Raw genomic sequence first — 19,059 nt, forward strand, 5'->3', positions numbered from 1 at the left:
ACACATTCAATAGGTGGCAAGGTATCTAGGTCCAAAGCGCAAAAGTCCCCACTTTGAGAAGTGGTCTTACTACCAGGCCCAGCTCTTGCTGATCTCACAGAACAGTTGCAGCCCATGTCACACAGTTATATCATCGTTCCCTTTGTAAATTCCTTCGTATGCGCCAACCCCTTTAACAGAGCTGTCATACTGTGTGCTATCTCTTTAATATCACCCACTGCATATCCCAGAGTCTGGGCACCTCTCTGGCTCTTAATCATTGTTGATTAACGCTGTGTATGTTGTGAACAGTCATTCTCTTCATTCAGTTAATAAACTCTCCTTGAAACCCAATTCTCTGCTGAAGGTGTCCTAGTTTCTGTGGGAAATAGCAAAAGAAAATGCTACTCATCTTGTCCTCAGAGAAATCTAGAAAGGGGATAGAGTTCTAAATGTAGGAAAGGAAAACCCCACTCACATTTTGCTTAGATTCCTTCCTTGCTCCTCTGCACAAAAGGAGGGAATACTAATCTGATACATCTTTTCCAAGAACATTGGCTTGGGCTACACTACTGATGGGCAGGTGTGATGGTTAATTTTATGTGTCAACTGGACTGGGTCACAGGGTGCCCAGATATTTAGTGAAACATTATCGTGGGTGTGTCTGCGAGGCTGTTTTAAGATGAAATCAACATTTGAACTCATAGGAAGATTGCCTTCTCCAATGTGCTGAATCCAATCAGTTGAATGCAATCAGTTGAAGGTGTGACTAGAACAAAAGACTGACTCTCCCCCAATGTTTAATGGCCCTCAGAACGAGGACATCAACATTTTCCTGTCTTTGGTCTTGCAGAGAGCTGGCTCTTTCTGGATCTGGAAGCTGCTGGCCTTTGGACTGGAACCACACCTTCAGCTCTCCTGGGTCTCCATACTACCAGCTGACCCTGCAGATCCTGGGGCTCGCCAGCTTCCGAAATTGTGGGAGCCAGACCCTGTTTCTCTGGAAAACCCTGCCAAATAGAGCAGGGGTACTCTATTTTAAGAGTTTTGTCCTTCTATTACTTCCATTGCAAGTGGTTGCAATGGGTAAACTGAGAATGCCCCTTTATGTAGCTGGCCTTTTTTGTTGTTATCTGTTTATGTGCATACTTAACCTTACTGGTCTTTTTTTTTTCTTTTTCTTTTTTAAGATTTGTTTATTTGTCAGAGAGAGATCACAAGCATGGGGAGCAGTAGGCAGAGGCAGAAGCAGACTTCCCGCTGAGCAGGGAGCCCAATGAGGGACTTGATCCTGGACCCTGGGATCATGACCTAAGCCAAAGGCAGATGCTTAACCTTACTGGTCTTTTGTCTTAGTTTCCATACCATGTAATAAATTACAAAATGGGATCCTAAGGTTTAGATTCTTTTTTTTTTAAAGATTATTTATTTGTTTATTTATTTATTTGAGAGAGAACGAGATAGAGCACGAGTGGGATAGGGGGAGGTAGCAGAAGGAGAGGGAGAAGCGGACTCTCTGCTGAGCAGGGAGCCCAACACGGAGGTCCAACCCAGGACACTGGGTTCATGACTTGAACTGAAGGCAGATGCTTAACTGATTGAGCCACCCAGGCGCCCCTAAGATATAGACTCTGCCTTGGAACACAGAATATACTCCACAGGTCTTGAGTTTAAGCTGTGTGCTTTAACTCACCTTTACAAAAGCTCTGAAGTAGTGGTCCCTGGCCCAGCCATAAATTGTTACTTTGTTTTGCACTTGTTGCTATCCCTGGTATGTAAATTTTATTCCGGAGCTTGGTGGGGAGGGGGTGACTGGCAGGAATTTTTAGGTCCCTGGCTTTAATACCATCAAAGAAGACCACAACTTTACTATCTGACATAACCCAGGAGCTACATCACAGACCAACATTGGAAGCATGAGCCATCCACTCTGGGACCTCAGAGCATACTTGGACTTGAGAGCCTCAGGGAATGTATGTGTTTTTTTCTTTTCTTTCCTTTCCTTTTTTTTTTTTTTTTTAAGGTCTCTTTTCCCAAGAGAAGATGTTCAAGAAACATCTTTGGAATATAAAGAACATCGGGAGCTAAGCAATGTGTATGCTAGGGTTGGGTTAGAGCGTATTGTCGCTGTTTGAAAAGAGACTGTTGGATGATGTACAAGTTGGCTAAGCCGGGACAACAGCTCTGGTCATATAAGCAGCAGGAAAACAATGCTTCTACTTATTTATGCACAAACAGCTACCCACATCCCTTGATTAATGCTCTTCATTAGTCACATCCTTAAAGCCTGCTAAGTTCAAGTCACTCCTCAGGTGCCTATTAAAAGAATGGGATAAACTACATAGTTTTGTTCTCTACAAAACATCCAGACATAGTTAAAAAGAAAAACCAGAGTCACATCTAAATTTATACCAGTACTCCCAAACTCTCCTTCCTATTTTGAATACATTTGTGTTTTGATGTGATCTCACCCATTTAAAATGGGCACCGCTCTCCTCTTATACTGGTTTCTGGGTATAATCTATCTGCATCTCTCCTCTGCAAGGGAAAGTAGCTCCCACACAGATGCTACTGAGGAAAATGACCTTCCGGAGGCAGAGATAAACAAGGCTGCTTTTCATCTCCCAGCCATTGATTTTCTGCAAGGCAAACCACAAAGCTGCTTTGAAGTCCAAGGGAGAGCGGCACGGGAAGAGGGAGATAAAACTGAAGGAAAGCGAGGATTTGAAATAAAGTTAATCTCTGTCATTTAGGTGTAGATTGCTATTGGCAGAGCTGAAACTGCCAGATTTTATCAAGAGAGAATTTAGATTATTGTAAAAAAAAGAGGGCGTTTTAAGTTGGTAAAACTGGGTTAGGGGAAGGTAGGGTGTAAAACAAAGAGAAATCTGAAAGATCTTGGATAAAGTGTATCCATTTAGCAGAAATAGTTGCTTTTAATCAAACAGTGGCCAGTGTGCCAGTGTGTAGTGGATAATCTATTTTTAACACTGCTCAGGAAGGCTTCCCTCCTGTTTATGTTGCAGAATAGGACCAAATATATAATTGTAAGAGGAATTTTTATATCAAAATTTCTTCTTAAAAACAACACAATAGATAAAAACTTTGGCTTAAAAGTTTGGCTAGGTCAGTTATGACTTCTATGAAAACTATAAGCATATTACATGTGTTTTTCAGATTTTATTTATTTGAGAGTGTGTGCGTGTGTGTGGGGGGGACCAACAAAAGGGGAGGGAGAGAATCTCCAGCGGACTCAGTGCTGAGTTGGGAGCCTGACTGAGGGCTGGATCTCAGGACTTTGAGATCAAAGTCGAAAATGAGAGTCTGACGCTTAACCAACTGAGCCACCCAAGTGCCCCAAGCATATTACGTTTGCATAATACCTTCCTTTTACAAAATGCTCTTCTGTGAGCTTCCGCAGAAGCCTGGGAGATAGGCTGGATAAAGGCTATTACCCCCGTTTTATACAGGAGGAACGAGAGTCTTAGAAACCCCTCAGCAATTGCATGGGGGCACGCAGAGGGGCAGCGGAGGGGCACGCAGAGGGGCAGCGGAGAGGCCCGAAGAGCCTGCTTCTTGGATTCTTGCTCTCCCTCTTCCTGCAGACTCCCTCTACTTCGTGGTTTCTTAAGGGAGAGAACCTCTAACTCTCACTTCTTTCTGAAACATGTATTGTTTTTCTCTGCATCTTTTTTTTTTTTTTTTAAAGATTTTATTTATTTGACAGACAGAGACCACAAGTAGGCGGAGAGCCAGGCAGAGAGAGAGAGAGAGAGAGAGAGAGAGAGAGAGAGAGAAGCAGGCTCCCTGCTGAGCAGAGAGGCCCACGTGGGACTCGATCCCAGGACCCTGAGACCATGACCCGAGCCGAAGGCAGCGGCTTAACCCACTGAGCCACCCAGGCGCCCCTCTCTGCATCTTTTGATAACTTATTTTCAATGTGTTAGTGTTGGGATTTTGACATATATTTCTCATTCTTGAGGTGTCTGGAGGTTAAATTCTGACCCAGGAGGTCAAGAGGCCCGCTCTGAAGGCAGCCCCAGGAGAGGCCGAGTCTCCTGAACAGCGCTTCCTTGTCGAAGGGGGATTGACCGTGATTCTGGTGGGTGTAAGGGTGCTTAGCGTTGTGAAATGAAAGATCCTTGAGTTGTGAAATGAAAGATCCTTGAGAAAGTTCAGCGCCTCTCTCAACCACGAATACAACAGTTGCCAGCCAGCCTGAAACCCCAGCCCACAGTTCTTCCACATTCCAGCCCTCTAAGACCTGGGTGAGCAAAAACACACATGGCATTTGAGGGGAAAGACATCATGGAGGAGTTAAGGTTTCACCAGCCCTTGAGATCGCTGAATCACGCATGTGGGTCTAGGTTGGGAATGACAGCTTTGGGGTTTCAGTAGAACCTTTTTAAAATTGACTGCTTTCATTTGGTTGTTTTTACACAACTCATTTGTACCAGATACTTAATTTAGCATTTTTTTTCAGATCCTACAAATCATCTTTGTGTTCTAGCTGGTAAGTAATAAGAGTACATACCCAATAATCTACTCATATAAAATTTCAATCAGGCTTTACAGGAAATGCCTAGCTGCTTTTAAAAAGGATCTGTTAATGTTCCGAGCAGGACTAGCTAATTAAAAGAACTAAATAACTACAACAATTAATTTCCTCATTAATTTATCCTTTAATAGAATAAAGACTATTCTACTGATTTAATAGAATTAATTTGGCTGATAGTAATGAACTTTAATATGAATTTTGATATTACATCACTTAATCAAAAGGGGGCAGTTTTAAATTTCATAATGTCATACAATTAATTATTTATAGGGCACTTAACACAGTCAGCTTCTGCTTGAGCTACTGTCATCTTATGGGGTAGTTTCTGTACAAGTATGTATCATCTTGCTTAATGTAAGTTATATAAGTCACCACTGAAATTTTAAACAGTTGTTATCTTGCTGCCTAAGATTCATGCTAAAATGACTTTGTCAGAATTTATATTGAAATGAGTGGATTAAGAAGTAAGTTATTTTTTAAAACCATCTCTTTTAATTATTTCATTCACCTCTACATTTTCACTTTAAAAAATATGTGATTTATAAGTAAACATATTTTGAAATGTGTGCTTCAATGTCAATCTCCATTGAATGTCAATGTCAATCTCCATTTCATCTCCAACAGGTTTTATAAAATATTAGTTAACCAGTAGCTAGATAAGTATCTATATATTTATTTCTGAAATCTGATCTAGTCCTTTTCTATTACCTGGGATGTTGTTAGCCTTGCTCTGCTTAGAATTGTTAATTTAATATAAAATGGGGGAGAGGGTGTTTTAAAAAATTTCCTTGCTTCCGGGAAAATGCTCATTTCATACATCTTTTCAGGCACCAGATGATGGCATAAATCAAAATGATTATCTGATATTACAATAAGGCATGTTGATAAGAAAAAAAAAATCTTGTTACAAACCAAACATAGATTAACCACAGTTTAAGGGGACTATACCGTCATTGAGCTGTATTAGCCCCAAAGGAGGGTTGAAAACTTTTTAACACTGTTCAGCCGCTCTCAGACTAATGTAGGAAAGTAAATAACTCAGACCGACCTCCAACCTCTGAACTGGTATTGTGTGATAACTTTATGTTTTTGCTGCATAGAAGTAAATGGAGAGGTCCCTGAAACTGAACTCCACCTGTTTACACTAGTTGCTCAGGGCAGGCCTTCATCCCAAGGCAAATCTCAGTCACGAGAGGAACACAGTCAGTCTAGGGCAGATGGGGGACAGAGTGGCAAACACTTCTGGGACAAGAACCTCTTGAAATCTTTGTAAACAGGAAACAGGCTCAGAATAAGGAGTTGAAATGGTCACACTGGGCAGTGCATTTAGATGCTTTATCCTGTCATCTATATTGCCATATGTAATTAATGGTAATGTGTGAATGCAGAGATTGTTTTTTCAACCTTCATTATCCATTAAAAAAACCAATTCTTCTTCTTGGTGGCACAACGCTATGCAAATGGGACTCTGTGTCATTTGGCCTCAATCCAGTAGTCATATTCCTCACAGGACTTTCAGACCCTTAATGACCCTATATGGAGTCCATAGCAATGAATACATGGCCCATGGGATTATTAATGATTTTAAAGATAATTTTAGAAAAGATACTTTATCTGACAAGTAATAAATTATCAAGATAGTTTATCTTCGTGCATAAAAATAATTTTTTAAAGTTAACAAATGACCTAAATGACCTGTTTCTTCTCTTTTATGATTAAGAGACCTAAAAACTAGTTATCCTTCTCCCTCCCCTGATAATCCCCTTCTTCGGCTTTCCACACACGACTTGGAGGCTGATACAAGGACTTGTCCAATCCTTTGAGCCTAGTCCCTAGCTAAGGTATAGAAGACAATGATTGAAGGCTAACTTTGACCCCGTGTACAAAGGATTTGACTGTAGACAGAGACAATACGGTTCTCTACCAGGGATGTTTTCTAGGTAATGTCCTGGAGGTGAAGTGGTAACATTATACATAGCAAGAGTTCCTCACGTTCTGTCTTTAGCTTGAATACTTAACCACATTTTTTTGGTGGGGAAGTCTTTACTTTTGAATGGTGAATATATGGGGCAGCAGAGTAGCATCTGTTAGGAGCTGAAGTTAAGTGGCACTTCTATGTCATATAGTCAATGCGAGTTTAGCCAACACTTATTTTTCATTTCTTATCCCATGTATCACCTAGCGCAGAGCCTGACCTAAGGCTGATCTGTAATGAGTGTTTAGTGGGTTGAAATTGGTGTCCTTTTACCTTCTCTATCAATATGTGATGGACAGAGAAATCAATCTGGATTAGGGATCAATCAGGAAAGCAGAATTATAATTTTGGGTCTGTCTTTTACTGGCTATGTGATTTTTAAAAAATCATTTCACTGTTCTTATTGTTTGAAACAATGATGGTTGGATTGGATGATCTTTACAATTCCTTTTATCTTCGTGATTTTAAACTACAGACAACATAATGACCATAGGATGGTTAAAACCTATGGTTTGCTGGTAAATATAACTGGCTTAAAAAAAAAACAAAAAGGGGGCACCTGGGTGGCTCAGTGGGTTGAAGCCTCTGCCTTCAGCTCTGGTCATGATCTCGGTGTCCTGGGATCGAGCCCCGCATCAGGCTCTCTGCTCAGTGGGGAGCCTGCTTCCTCATCCTCTCTCTGCCTGCCTCTCTGCCTACTTGTGATCTCTGTCTGTCAAATAAATAAATAAAAAAGGAATAAAAGGAAAGCCATGATTTGTGATGTTTGCCATTTCTATGGTGTAAACACTCCTCCTGTGGCCAATTTTAAGCTACCAGTGTGAGATCACTGACATAGAGTTGGAACGAAATGGGTATATTCAGCTGTCCCAAGCCACTAGGAGTCAGTTCCAGCACACTATAAGCCTTAAAATAATGTTATTCTACCTTAAAGGACTGAAAAGTATGTTAGTAAAGTTGAGAAAAAAGTAGTAAGAATGGGAAACAGGAATAAATTTCCAGAGTTAATGAGAAAATTAATGCACAGATTGTCAGTTTTTAATGCTTTACCTAGTGGTCACACTTACAGTCTTTCAAAAGAACGGTAGGACATGCACTGTTTTTTTTTTTTTTTTAAATCACATTTCTATATAAAGATAGTAATATTTTCAAAAGCTCTATCTTTTAGAGTGGCACGATGCAATATTTAGAATCTGATCTAATGCTTTAAATGCATTTGTTATAGCTCTAAGATTAGTCTTAAGCCAACACAGGACAGTGTTTTAACCTCCACCACCCAGAGGATTAATATAGAATATCTAGGAATGTTGGCAATAGGGTGCCTTGGTACTCATCCATGCATTGTTTACTGGTGACAGTGAGCATTAGAACAGAACAGTATTATTGCAATGCTGCAGAGAATGCAAACTAAAAATGTGACCTTTGAAGGGAGGAGAAAAAAATATTAAGGAATGTCAATCCAAGGAGACGAGTCCTGGAAGTCATGTTAGAAGCTACAAATATCACAGTCTATCTAAAGAATACTGAATTTGCCGAGATCCAAGTTTAGTCTTGTGACAAGCCTGTCTCATAAGACAGTAACACAAAAGTTACTCAGAAAAGATATAAACACGTGCAACATAAAAAAAAAAATATGGCAAACTTTTAAAACAGCTTATTTATAAGGTGTAGTATTTCCAACATTAAATGAGATAAAACTGGATTGCAAAACCTAAAATTTGTGTGTGAGCAAATGCTAGTGTCGGAGACACTGAAGGTTTGTAACACTTCTCCATTATTTCGCCACGTAAAATCCAAGGTGGTAGTTGTGAAGGGTATTTGATCTTGAGATTGAACACTCAAACAAAAACGTAAAAATCTGTCATAAATATTCTTGTTCGTTTCCACGCTTTGGCTTCATGAATGTTTACCAAGGAAAATGAATTATTTGGCTAACATTAGGCATATAGGGAGCCATCACACATACCCCTGAGGACTGTTTGTGACTCTGAAATAGTACAACATCCACCAACTCCATAGCACTCAAGGCAGCCATCCCATCTATTCAGAGTGGGTTTTACCAGATGAAACTACTGCAAAAGATCTTTTAGAGAGGCTGTACCATACTTTTGATATTAATCTGCAAAGAAGTACAAATGACCCTTGAACACCATAAGTTTGAACTCTGCAGGTCCACTGATATGTGGATTTTTTTCAGTAACTACTGTACAGTACTATAAGTGCATTTTCTCTTCCTTATGATTTCCTTGATGTTTTCTTTTCTCTAGCTTGCATTATTATAACAATACAACATTTAATACATATAATATACAAAACATGTGTTACTTGATTGTTATTGGTAGGGCTTATGGTCAATGGCAGGCAGTCACAGTTATAACAGAATTTTTGACTGTGTAGGGATTGGTGCCTCTAACCCCTATGTTGTTCAAGGGTCCACTGTATTTTTATGGAACTATTTGGAGGAGGAATCAAACAAAGATCTAGTACTATCTATGCTTTCCAAAAGTTTGATTTAATGTATTGTTCTCATTTTTCTTTTTCTTTTTTAAAGATTTTTTAATATATTTATTTGGCAGAGAGCAAGAGACACAGTGGGAGAGGGAACACAAGTAAGGGGAGTGGGAGAGGGAGAAGCAGACTCACCACTGAGCAGGGAGCCCCATGCAGGGCTCGATCGCAGGACCCTGGGATCATGACCTGCGCTGAAGGCAGACCCTTAACAACTGAGCCACCCAGGTGCCCCATGTTCTCATTTTTAAATAGTCAGATGAACACATGCCTTAAAACCTGTTCTAATTTGGGGACTTACCGTAGCCTTTCCGCTGAACACCTCCTTCTGTCTACAATAGATTTGTCTTTCTTCACTCAGAATACCAGGACAATCTCTCCTGTACCTTCCTTGATTTGGTGGGGTTATTTCTAGTCATTTCATGGAATGAAGAGTTCTTTGAGACTGTCACTGTGTAAGGTAGTGATACAAACTCCCCACCAGAAGGCCCAAAGCTGTGTCTTTTAACCCTATGTGCATGTTAAAACCACAGTTCCCAGAGCCTATATTGATATCGGATATTCCATGGTCCTGGCAGTGTTTCAGTTCCTCTTCGGATCTGACATCAAGAAATTGATTTCTTACAAATTTGATTAAGTATTAAGACATTTTTAAATTAGCATTTTTATGCTTTGGGAAGGGGATGCAATTAGGTCAGTTTACTTTGTTGTTGGAAAATATTTGTTCCAACTGATAGGATTATAGAAATTTAGAGCTAAGTAGAACATTAGAGATTTTTTCTTCACTCAGTGAATTAAGATTTTGATTTATTTATAAATCACCAGGTACCAGATAAGTTGGCATTTGATAAAAATTACATTTTTTTCCCTATCCTTTAGATTCTAAAATCCCTAAGTAAGAGATCCAATTCAGTTTTATACTTAACAAACATCTCCAGTGTAGTGGGTTGTTGAATACAAAAAGAAGTATAAATTATGATCTTTGACCTCAAGAAGCTCATATGTTAATATGGGTCTCAAATGTGAACAGATAATTGCAAAATGATGTAATACGTCTATTATTAGAAGTATGAATGGAATGCTTTGGTAGTTGAGGCTTATGTTTATTTATTTATTTTGAAGATTTTATTTATTTATTTGACAGAGATCACAAGTAGGCAGAGAGGAAGACAGAGAGAGGAGGAAGCAGGCCCCCTGCTGAGCAGAGAGCCTGATGAGGGGCTCGATGAGGGGCTCAATCCCAGGACACTGGGATCATGACCTGAGCCAAAGGCAGAGGCTTTAACCCACCAAGCCACCCAGGCGGCCCAGTAGTTGAGGCTTTTAATGCATCATGGGGAAGACTGAGATGACTGGAGATGCTACTGGTGCTGGAGTATAAAGGATTTATAAGTGTGTGTGTGTGTGTGTGTATGTGTGTGTATCTGTGAGGCTGGTGGCGGTAGTAAGGGCATTCCAGATAGACTGCTAATGCCAGAAACAAACAGTGCTGATAGTGATAATGTAGGAGTCAATGATGTATTCCCAAGGACTTCTACTGTCATGAGTTGTATAGGTTTAGTGCAACAAACACTTGTCAAGGTTAACTTTGTTCAAACTATCTGCCACCAACTACCATAACCATCATGTAAACATGGCACTGATTGTGTGCTCTTTCTTATTTTACTGTTGAGAATATTAAATCTTCATAATTTGAATGGTTAAAAAACTCATTTAAAAAAGTAAGCCTAAATATATTAAATTTTAAGAAAGATCAAATGCAAAATTCTGATGGAGGTCGGCTACTATTATCTTCTCACGCAGCTCTCCCCAATACCCAGTTCTTCATCTTCCCCTACTGCCATACCAATCCATTCAAATCAAATCTTAACCCCTCATCCTCCTCTGCTTTCTCAGTAAGGCAAACTTAAAACTCAGAACCACTTGTTTCAAGTGATCATCAATGCTGTATTAGGACTATGAAGTCAGATAAGTAACCAAAGGTTAAAGGAAAGTACAGGAGGACTTAATATTTTTCTGATCATGGCAGATGATGACCTCAAAATACTATTAGGGAAACAGTGGTAAAATTTTCTTATTATTCTCACAATTTTTCCTTGTATATTATTTAGGGGTCACAGAATGCTATAATTACTAGTTATGTCACTGTCTTGTATCTAATAGATCTTTGAAACACATCTGGTGAATGACTAAATATAATTCAATTAAGCAAAACAAATAAGATGACACAGCCTCTGGGACAGCTTGAAGTCCACATGCAAGAATGAGTTTGGATACTTAACTCACGTCATATGTAAACATATAAATCAAAGACCTTAGGAGGGATTAATGGGGAATGACTGCTAATAATTATAGGATTCTTTTTTTGGAGAATAAAAATGTTCTGGAATTAGATAGTAGTGATGATTGCACAATTTTCTGAATATACTAAAAACCGCTGAGTTGTGTGTTTTAAAAGGATAAATTTTATGGTATGTAAATTGTATCTCAATAAAAAAGTAGATGCAAAAAACCAAAACAAATAGCAACAATAAAACCATAGCCAGCTAGTTGAATTGAGGCTCTTATTGAAATTTTCTACACCTCTGTAGTTCCTAACAATGAAGAGAAATATAAGTTAAAGAAGAAAACAACAATAACAACATCACTGTTCAGTTAAAATCGAAGATAACCAAGAAAGGTAATATAGTCCAATAATTCTAAGATACGTTATCTTTTCACATTTCTGAAATGGGAAGGCATCTTATAATTGATGGTATGTCCAGTTGATTTGGTGCATTGTTGTGATATGTGTTAGATTCAATGAAGTAGAGTACTTACTATTTAGAATAATGCAGAGGCTGCTAGTTATCCCACAATATGTGTTCTACTCTTCCCACACAGTAATAATAAATTTTAATAATCTTAATAATAATGTTTCAAGAACTTTCTAAATAATTAAAACTTAAAAAAAATAAAATTTTTACCTGGGTAAATGACCTCCCAGCCAAAGATTATATTTCGTTTTCCTTATAGTTAGGTGTGGCCACATGTCTAAGTTCTGGCCGATGGGCATAAGCAGAAGTAACATGTGCAACTTTTGGTTTGTGCCCTTAAAGAGGCACAAAGAGCATTAAAGAGCATTTTATTCCTTCTCTCCTTTCTTATTTGCTCTTTCTCCCCTTCCACCTCTCCCTCCTCCTTGGTTCCCACCCTTCTAATGGCACAAATGGTGTGAGCTGAGCAGCCATCTTGATCCATGAGCTAGAAACCATGTATGGAGGGTGATAAAGCAATGTGAAGATACCTTAGTTCTTGATGATTATGAAAACAGCATACTAGCTCTAGACCTATTATGCAGCCCTTTATGTGAGAAATACAGTTCTAGTTTGTGCAAAGCACTCTTATTTTGGATTTCTCTGCCACAGGAGCTGAACAAATGTTCTAATGTGAATGGTTTCTGACTTTCATTTCCCTGAAAGTAAATTATTATTACTTTTTTCAGTGGGCTAAATTCTTCTAAACAAACCACACACACACACACACACACACACACACACACACACACACACACGATCTGTCTGGACCAAAAATGAGTCGCCAAATAGAGCATTTACTTATAAGGAATATATTGTGAATAGCTTTTTACTTTTCACTATCATGGAAAGATTATTCCAACCCCCATTCAGTCTATGTTTCTAAACAATACCTTTGTTAGGACTGTCTGGTCAGTGCAGTTGGAGACAACTTTTCAGTGCAATTGAGATTTCTTGATAATGCTAAATCTGCCTTGTCAGCTGAATTCTTCCGGCTTTGTGTTGCACTGTGGTAAAAATACATGATCAGATTTCACTGTTAAGGACATTCTTTCAGCAATACATGTACAGTCAAGTTTGTGCCTGGATAGCCGAACATGTGAGTTATGAGATTTAAAAAAAAAATGTTTTGTGATAAAACTTTATGGAAATGCAACAATCTGGAAGTCTAGCTCTGTCTTTGAGTAGCGAGGCGATGAAGAGTTGGGCAGTTGGGAGCTGATATCACTCTGTCCTTTTCATAGTCACAGTCTTGGTTCTTCATATTTGAGGAGATGGGACAGTGAGGAGGCCTGTTGGCTTGATCTTATTAATGCCACCATCTAGAATGCAGATTCTTGGATATTTCATCTTCACAAGATGTGCTGCAAACTGAATAAAAAAGGGGGGGAGGCAAATTTATAGAGGATATACAAAATCTGTATTTCTTCAATCCCATTTTTTTCCCCTCAAGCTGTGAAAGATAAAACTTCTTTAATAATACTATTACTATCATTGTTATATCAGTGAATCACTATTTTGAGTTTTCAATATTAATCAAATCAAATTTAACATGTTGACAGGACCTTTACACTATAGAATAAATGTGTCTCTTTAGTTCTCTTTTTCCGCTTGTTGGAAGAGGCAATAAATATACATGGTATGTATAATTTTTGAATATATATTATATATAATATTTTATAATATATGACATTTGAATGTACTAGTCAAACAGTACAAAAAGTATACAGTGAGATGTAAATTCCTCCTACCTCTCCTCTCAGTTTCCCTCTCCAGAGGTCATTACAATTTTTCATGTATCTTTCCAGTGATAGTTAAAACATTCTCAAATCTATATTGAACAATTTTTGATACTACTGTCCCCTTATTAATTGTTGCAATTCTCCTGTAATGTCCCATAAAGGGCCATAAACTGCTGTAACATGTTCCTGGAGCAACCATAATGAACAGTTTGAGACCATAAACTTGGAATGAATTTGAAGGATTCCAAGAGGTCATCCAAGGACATCCAAGAGGTTTTCTGGATGGTTAGCAAAATAGGACTTTGAAAGGTTAACAAGACATACATATATCTTCCTGACTTGGCCCATGTCTACCTATCTAGGATCATTGGTTATCTTTCTCCACTCCTTTGACCTTATGATAAAGCAGTCCTGAACTGCTTGTCAATCCCAACATAAATGAGGTCACTTTAGGATGCAGAGCATTTTGGTTGTACAGGCTGCCCTTTGTTGGGAACATGTACTATTTCCCACCAGCTCCTGGATAGCCTTTAGTTCCTTCTCAAAAGCCCCCCCCCCCCACCACCACTATCCCCATCTGCCTAATTTCTATTTATTTCCCTACTCATGCAATTTCTTCCCTACATGCCAAGTCTCCATTACAAACCTCTCTTCTTAGCCCCTAAAATTCCTTGGGCAAATCTCTGTCTTTTGCTTACCATTCTTATTTAAATTTAAGAGCCTGCTTTCCTAGGACAGTGAGACTGTTCTCTTTCTTTTTATCCCTAGTGCCTGGTACATGACAGGGGCTCAATATATGCTTGTTGGACTGAACTAAACCAAGACATAGGACATATAACCTGGGACAAAAGGATGAAGGAAAGAAGGGTTTTCTTGGACTCTGGCATTCTATTTCTACTCCCTTCCCTTGGGGGTGTTTGTTCTCTTCCTTCTCCTTGGGTACTTGCGCCCTTAAGTTCTTTTCAATTACTTTGTTAAACTTGATCTCCGGTCCCTCCAGAAAAATGAATACCTGCTGATACTGCTATTGGGAGTGGGTGAAGCTTAACAGCTGGTGAAGTCTCAAGCAAGCAGTCTACACTGCTTGGTTCAAAAGCTGAATGTTTCACTCAGGATAAGTTCAAGGCCTCAACCCCAGGGATTCTGCTTTATTGATCTAGGCTCAAGAAAGTGTTTTTTATTGTGGTGGTGGTAGTTGTTATAAACAAACACCACTAGATGATATTAAAGTGGGAAGTCTGAGGACAGTATTTTGGAACATACCACGTAGAGCCAACAAGATAAAGGTATCAGTAACTACATGCAAATAGACATTGCTGGACTGGGGTCTTTAACAATCCTCAAAACAACTCACAGAAATAGACCTTAATACTGCTGACCCCACTGATCTTTTCCATCATTCTCTGCAGTGCCTTAATAGATTCAATGGCCATTTACATTTCAGAGCCAATACTCTTTTAGCCACCTGGAAGTATCTTTAATAGTAATCAGTGTTGAAGAAAGACAGTGCATCTGTATTTCAAAAGCTATCAAGTGTGATAGACTATTACTGTGAACTGGTCTCCATGCTGTTCTTGCTTGTTTCTTTGAACCTCAGTCCTTAACAGCAGAGGAGCTAGATTCATCTGCTCTGAGTCAAGCGCAGGCAGCACAGCCCCTGGTACCATATGATTACTGAAACATCTTTGCTTCATTCTCCCACATGTAGCAGTACAATTAACGCAGAAGCCGGAACTCTGAGATAAACTACCGTTATTGAAAAAAATCTTGTGGATAAGCAGTCTTAGCATTGAATACTTCAAAACACTGTAGAAGTCAGAAAGCAAGGAAGGAAGGACTTCCTACTGTACATTTAAGTTAATCTCTCTGACACTATGCTGTAGAGCTAGAAAGAGTTCCCATGATTATTTTAAGGAGGGAAATAACAACTAGTCTGCCATTGAGCTGGAAATGGTGAAGGCAAAGCAGGCAGAAGAGAGCACTTTGGAACAATTGCTATGTGGGAGGTCTAAGAAGAAAAGTAGAAGCAGAATACAAGGAGATGGCAAATGTTTTGGTGCCTTGAAAAGCAAGGCTGTGCTTAAGTAAAGACAAAGAGCCAATGTTGAGTTTTCAGTTTAGGATTTTGAGTTCTGCTCTGCTTGTGGTTGCAAGTACTCATGTTAAATAGGAGGTCTAACAGTGAAGGCATGACTGGATCTTTTCCACTCCTACCATGGCAGCATTTCCACTCCTACCATGGCAGCATTTCCTCTTCATTCATTCATTCACTGATCAAACATTTTAGTGAGTACTTACTGAGTACCATGCACTGTTCCAGTTTTTTCAGTGCTTATAGATCAGTGGAGGAGATAGGAACAAATAACCTCAAGTAGTAGGTGATTATACAAGTAGAAGTTTGGGGTACCTCTGAACTTAACAGGGGTTAAAGGAAGCTGTTCCTCCCTCCCATCCCTCTTTTATTGACTCCTGAAGGGAGTGGGAACTCAGATGCGATAGCTATAGTTGTGTTCTCTGTGGCTATAGCCTGACAGGTTAGGGAGGGAGGAAAGGGCTGTGAATGTCCGGCGTGGTTTCCATGTGAAAAAAGCCACACCACTCATGGAGAAGACAGGTGGTGGAGCACAGGAGAACCAGGCACAGAGAGTTCTGGGTTTCATCCATCTTTCACTCTTCATCTGGCAGGGCTTTGGCAGCTTTAGGGTGTTAACATACAGGGTACTGGACTTTGGTGATTAAGAATCTAGAGTAGGGGCACCTGGGTGGCTCAGTGGGGTAAAGCCTCTGCCTTTGGCTCAGGCCATGATCTCAGAGTCCTGGGATCGAGACCCACATCGGGCTCTCTGCTCAGCAGGGAGCCTGCTTCCCCCTCTCTCTCTGCCTACCTCTCTGCCTACTTGTGATCTCTCTCTCTCTGTCAAATAAATAAATAAAATCTCTTAAAAAAAAAAAAAAAAAGAATCTAGAGTAGCCTGCAGCTGCAGCTTTGGGAGAGGCCAGACTTCAAACAGAAGTCACAAACCTAGACTCACTGAGCAATATCCTTGGCAGAAGTGGCAGGATGTCATATTGGACCAGTGGTTTTTGGATCTGTCAGACTCATCTGGGTGCTTTTTTAGTCAACAATGATACCCAGACCCACTCCAGATCAGTAATAAGTAGAATTTTTTCTGGCTATCGCCCCAACATCAGGTTCTTTATCTGCTTATTTTGAAGTTTCCTGGGTTATTCTATTGTGTAGCCAGCATTGAGAATAATTTTATTAGATAATGGGATTCATTTGCTGGTGAGGTTTGTCTGAGACCTCAAGATGCAATTTTAGTAAGTATAGTCCCATGTGGAGAGCAAGTCACCTTGCGCTAAAGAGGCTGGCATGTTTGGATGGCTGGAATTTGTGAGACCAAGTCCTACGTGTAAAGAATGGGGTTCTTCCAACTGCACAACCAGCTGAGATCTATAGGTCAACATCCCATGTGGAGCTGGCAGGATCTGATATTTGGTGGGATAGGATTTTGGGACTCAGAGATGGCAGGGACAGCTGCATTTCTTGTGGGAAGTACTCCCATGTGGAAAAGGCAAAGCTCTTGCATTTTTGTCATTCCTCTGGTTAGGAGAATCTGGTTGTTCTTTTCATTTCTAGGGCTTAGGTAGACACACCTCAAAAGAGCACTGTCTGAAAGTGGCAGGCTCTTGTGGGTGGCGCTCCTTTTTGTTTTTCTCTTTCATCTTAACTTGGATTAAGAGGCTGGCATGTTTGCCCAGTGGAAGTCAAGATCTGTTATAGGAGGAGAATGAGTGGAGGAAAGGGATATTTTGATCTGCCACAGAGTGGTATAGCATAACTAAGGCCAAGAAATTAAGGCTGAGTATGGGTAAGATTTAAGAGAAGCAGAGAACAGGATCATGTTGTTTCTCACTGGGTGTCCTGGGTCACAGGCTTGGGTAGAATCCACAGGCAGCTAAGAAAATTTGGCTTCTGCAAGATTCTGAAAGGAGCACATTGCAGGACAATTAAATTTTTTGATGGGAAACTTTTGGCCTCGTGAGTTTTAAGTTTGTTTTGGGAACTGGACAATTACCATGAACTAACTAACAGTCTGGTGAAGCTCAAACGGAGGTCCTTTTCTCTCTTCCATTTTATTTGTCCATTCCTTTCCCTCCAAATATTGCTAAACTTGGGACATGGATATATTACTTTTGGTTGGGCATAGAACTGAATAAGGGAACTGGCAAATTATCCTGTAATGAATAGCTGTAGTAATTTTATTTTCTTGGTTTTATGGTTGTGAGGCTGATGTTGTATTAGTCCTACGTATCCTCTTCAGCAATTCTGAAAATATGGTGTCCATTTAATATCTCTGGTACTATATTTCTGGTTGGTACGGGACTGGTACTCACAAATTATGTACCTATTTCTAAGTTTGGCTGGACAACTCTGTAAGTGGGGGATGAGGTAAGATGAGAAACAGAATATGGGATTATTTCCAAATCTAGAGTACAGTGTGGCCTTGGGTTAAAAATAACCCAAGTGCTGTCTTGTCCTGATTATTTTAAAAATTCTGAGGTCATTAATAAATTCTGAGGTCTTGATCACTTGAAGGGGTCATCTCAGTGCTCCCAGTTAGAAACATGAGAGCTGTGACAAGGAGTACTAGGAAAAGTTAAGAATGATTTACCTAATATGCCACTGATCTTTTCCCTGGATTATACAGTCAAGTATAATTTTGAAATGTCATTTTTGTTTCAATCCTTGTGTTCTTTCCATAACTGAGATAAGTGTTCCATCTTCTGCTAGTCTCTGTATTTAGATATTTTATAATTAACACACTAATGTTTATTTTCCTTAAAGTACTACATAAGTTTACCTTCTTAAATAAGTTACTTAAGGGAGCCCTTGTATGCATTTAGTAGGAATGTATATTGGTTTGGCCATTATGGAAAACAGTGTGGAGGTTCTTTAAAAAACTAAAAATAGAACAACTATATGATCCAGCAATCCAACTTCTAAGTATGTACCTAAAGGAAATGAAATCTGGATTTTGGTATCTATACTCCCAAGTTCATTGCAAAACTAGTCACAGTAGTCAAGATAAGGAAATAACCTATGCCCATTGATGGATAATGGATACACACACATGAACACACATGGGAATATTATTGAGCCATAAAAAAGAAACTCCTGCCATTTGGGATATCAAGGGTATAGCTAGAGAACATTATGCTATATGATATAAACCAGACACATAAGGACAAATACTGCATGATTTTGCTGATATGTGGAATCAAAAATAGTCAGAGTCATAGAAGCAGAGAGTAGAATGGTGGTTGCTAGGGGTGAAGGGGTTTGAGAGAGGAGATGGACAGATGTTGGCCAAAGGGTACAAAGGCCCAGTTATGCAAGATGAAGTCCTAGGGACCTAAAGTACAACATGGCAATTACAGTTACAAGTATAATAATACTATATTGTTTGCTGAAAATTTGCTAAGAAGAAAAAGAAAGAA

The 19,059-nt window shown here is 39.4% G+C and overlaps 1 protein-coding gene across 2 annotated transcripts in view; it reads right to left on the reverse strand.

Moving 5' to 3' along the window:
• Nucleotides 1-11,567: 11,567 nt before the first annotated feature.
• Nucleotides 11,568-19,059, reverse strand: part of TBCK (TBC1 domain containing kinase) — a 211,109-nt gene continuing 203,617 nt past the window's right edge. For both annotated transcript variants that reach the window (XM_059376957.1, XM_059376946.1), the window contains exon 26: nt 11,568-13,186. In XM_059376957.1, the coding sequence (XP_059232940.1) occupies nt 13,076-13,186 (111 nt within the window). In that variant the 3' untranslated portion in view covers nt 11,568-13,075. The remainder of the gene's footprint in view (nt 13,187-19,059) is intronic.

The sequence above is a fragment of the Mustela nigripes genome, chromosome 1 (genome assembly GCF_022355385.1).
Source record: "Mustela nigripes isolate SB6536 chromosome 1, MUSNIG.SB6536, whole genome shotgun sequence".
NCBI lineage: Eukaryota > Metazoa > Chordata > Mammalia > Carnivora > Mustelidae > Mustela > Mustela nigripes.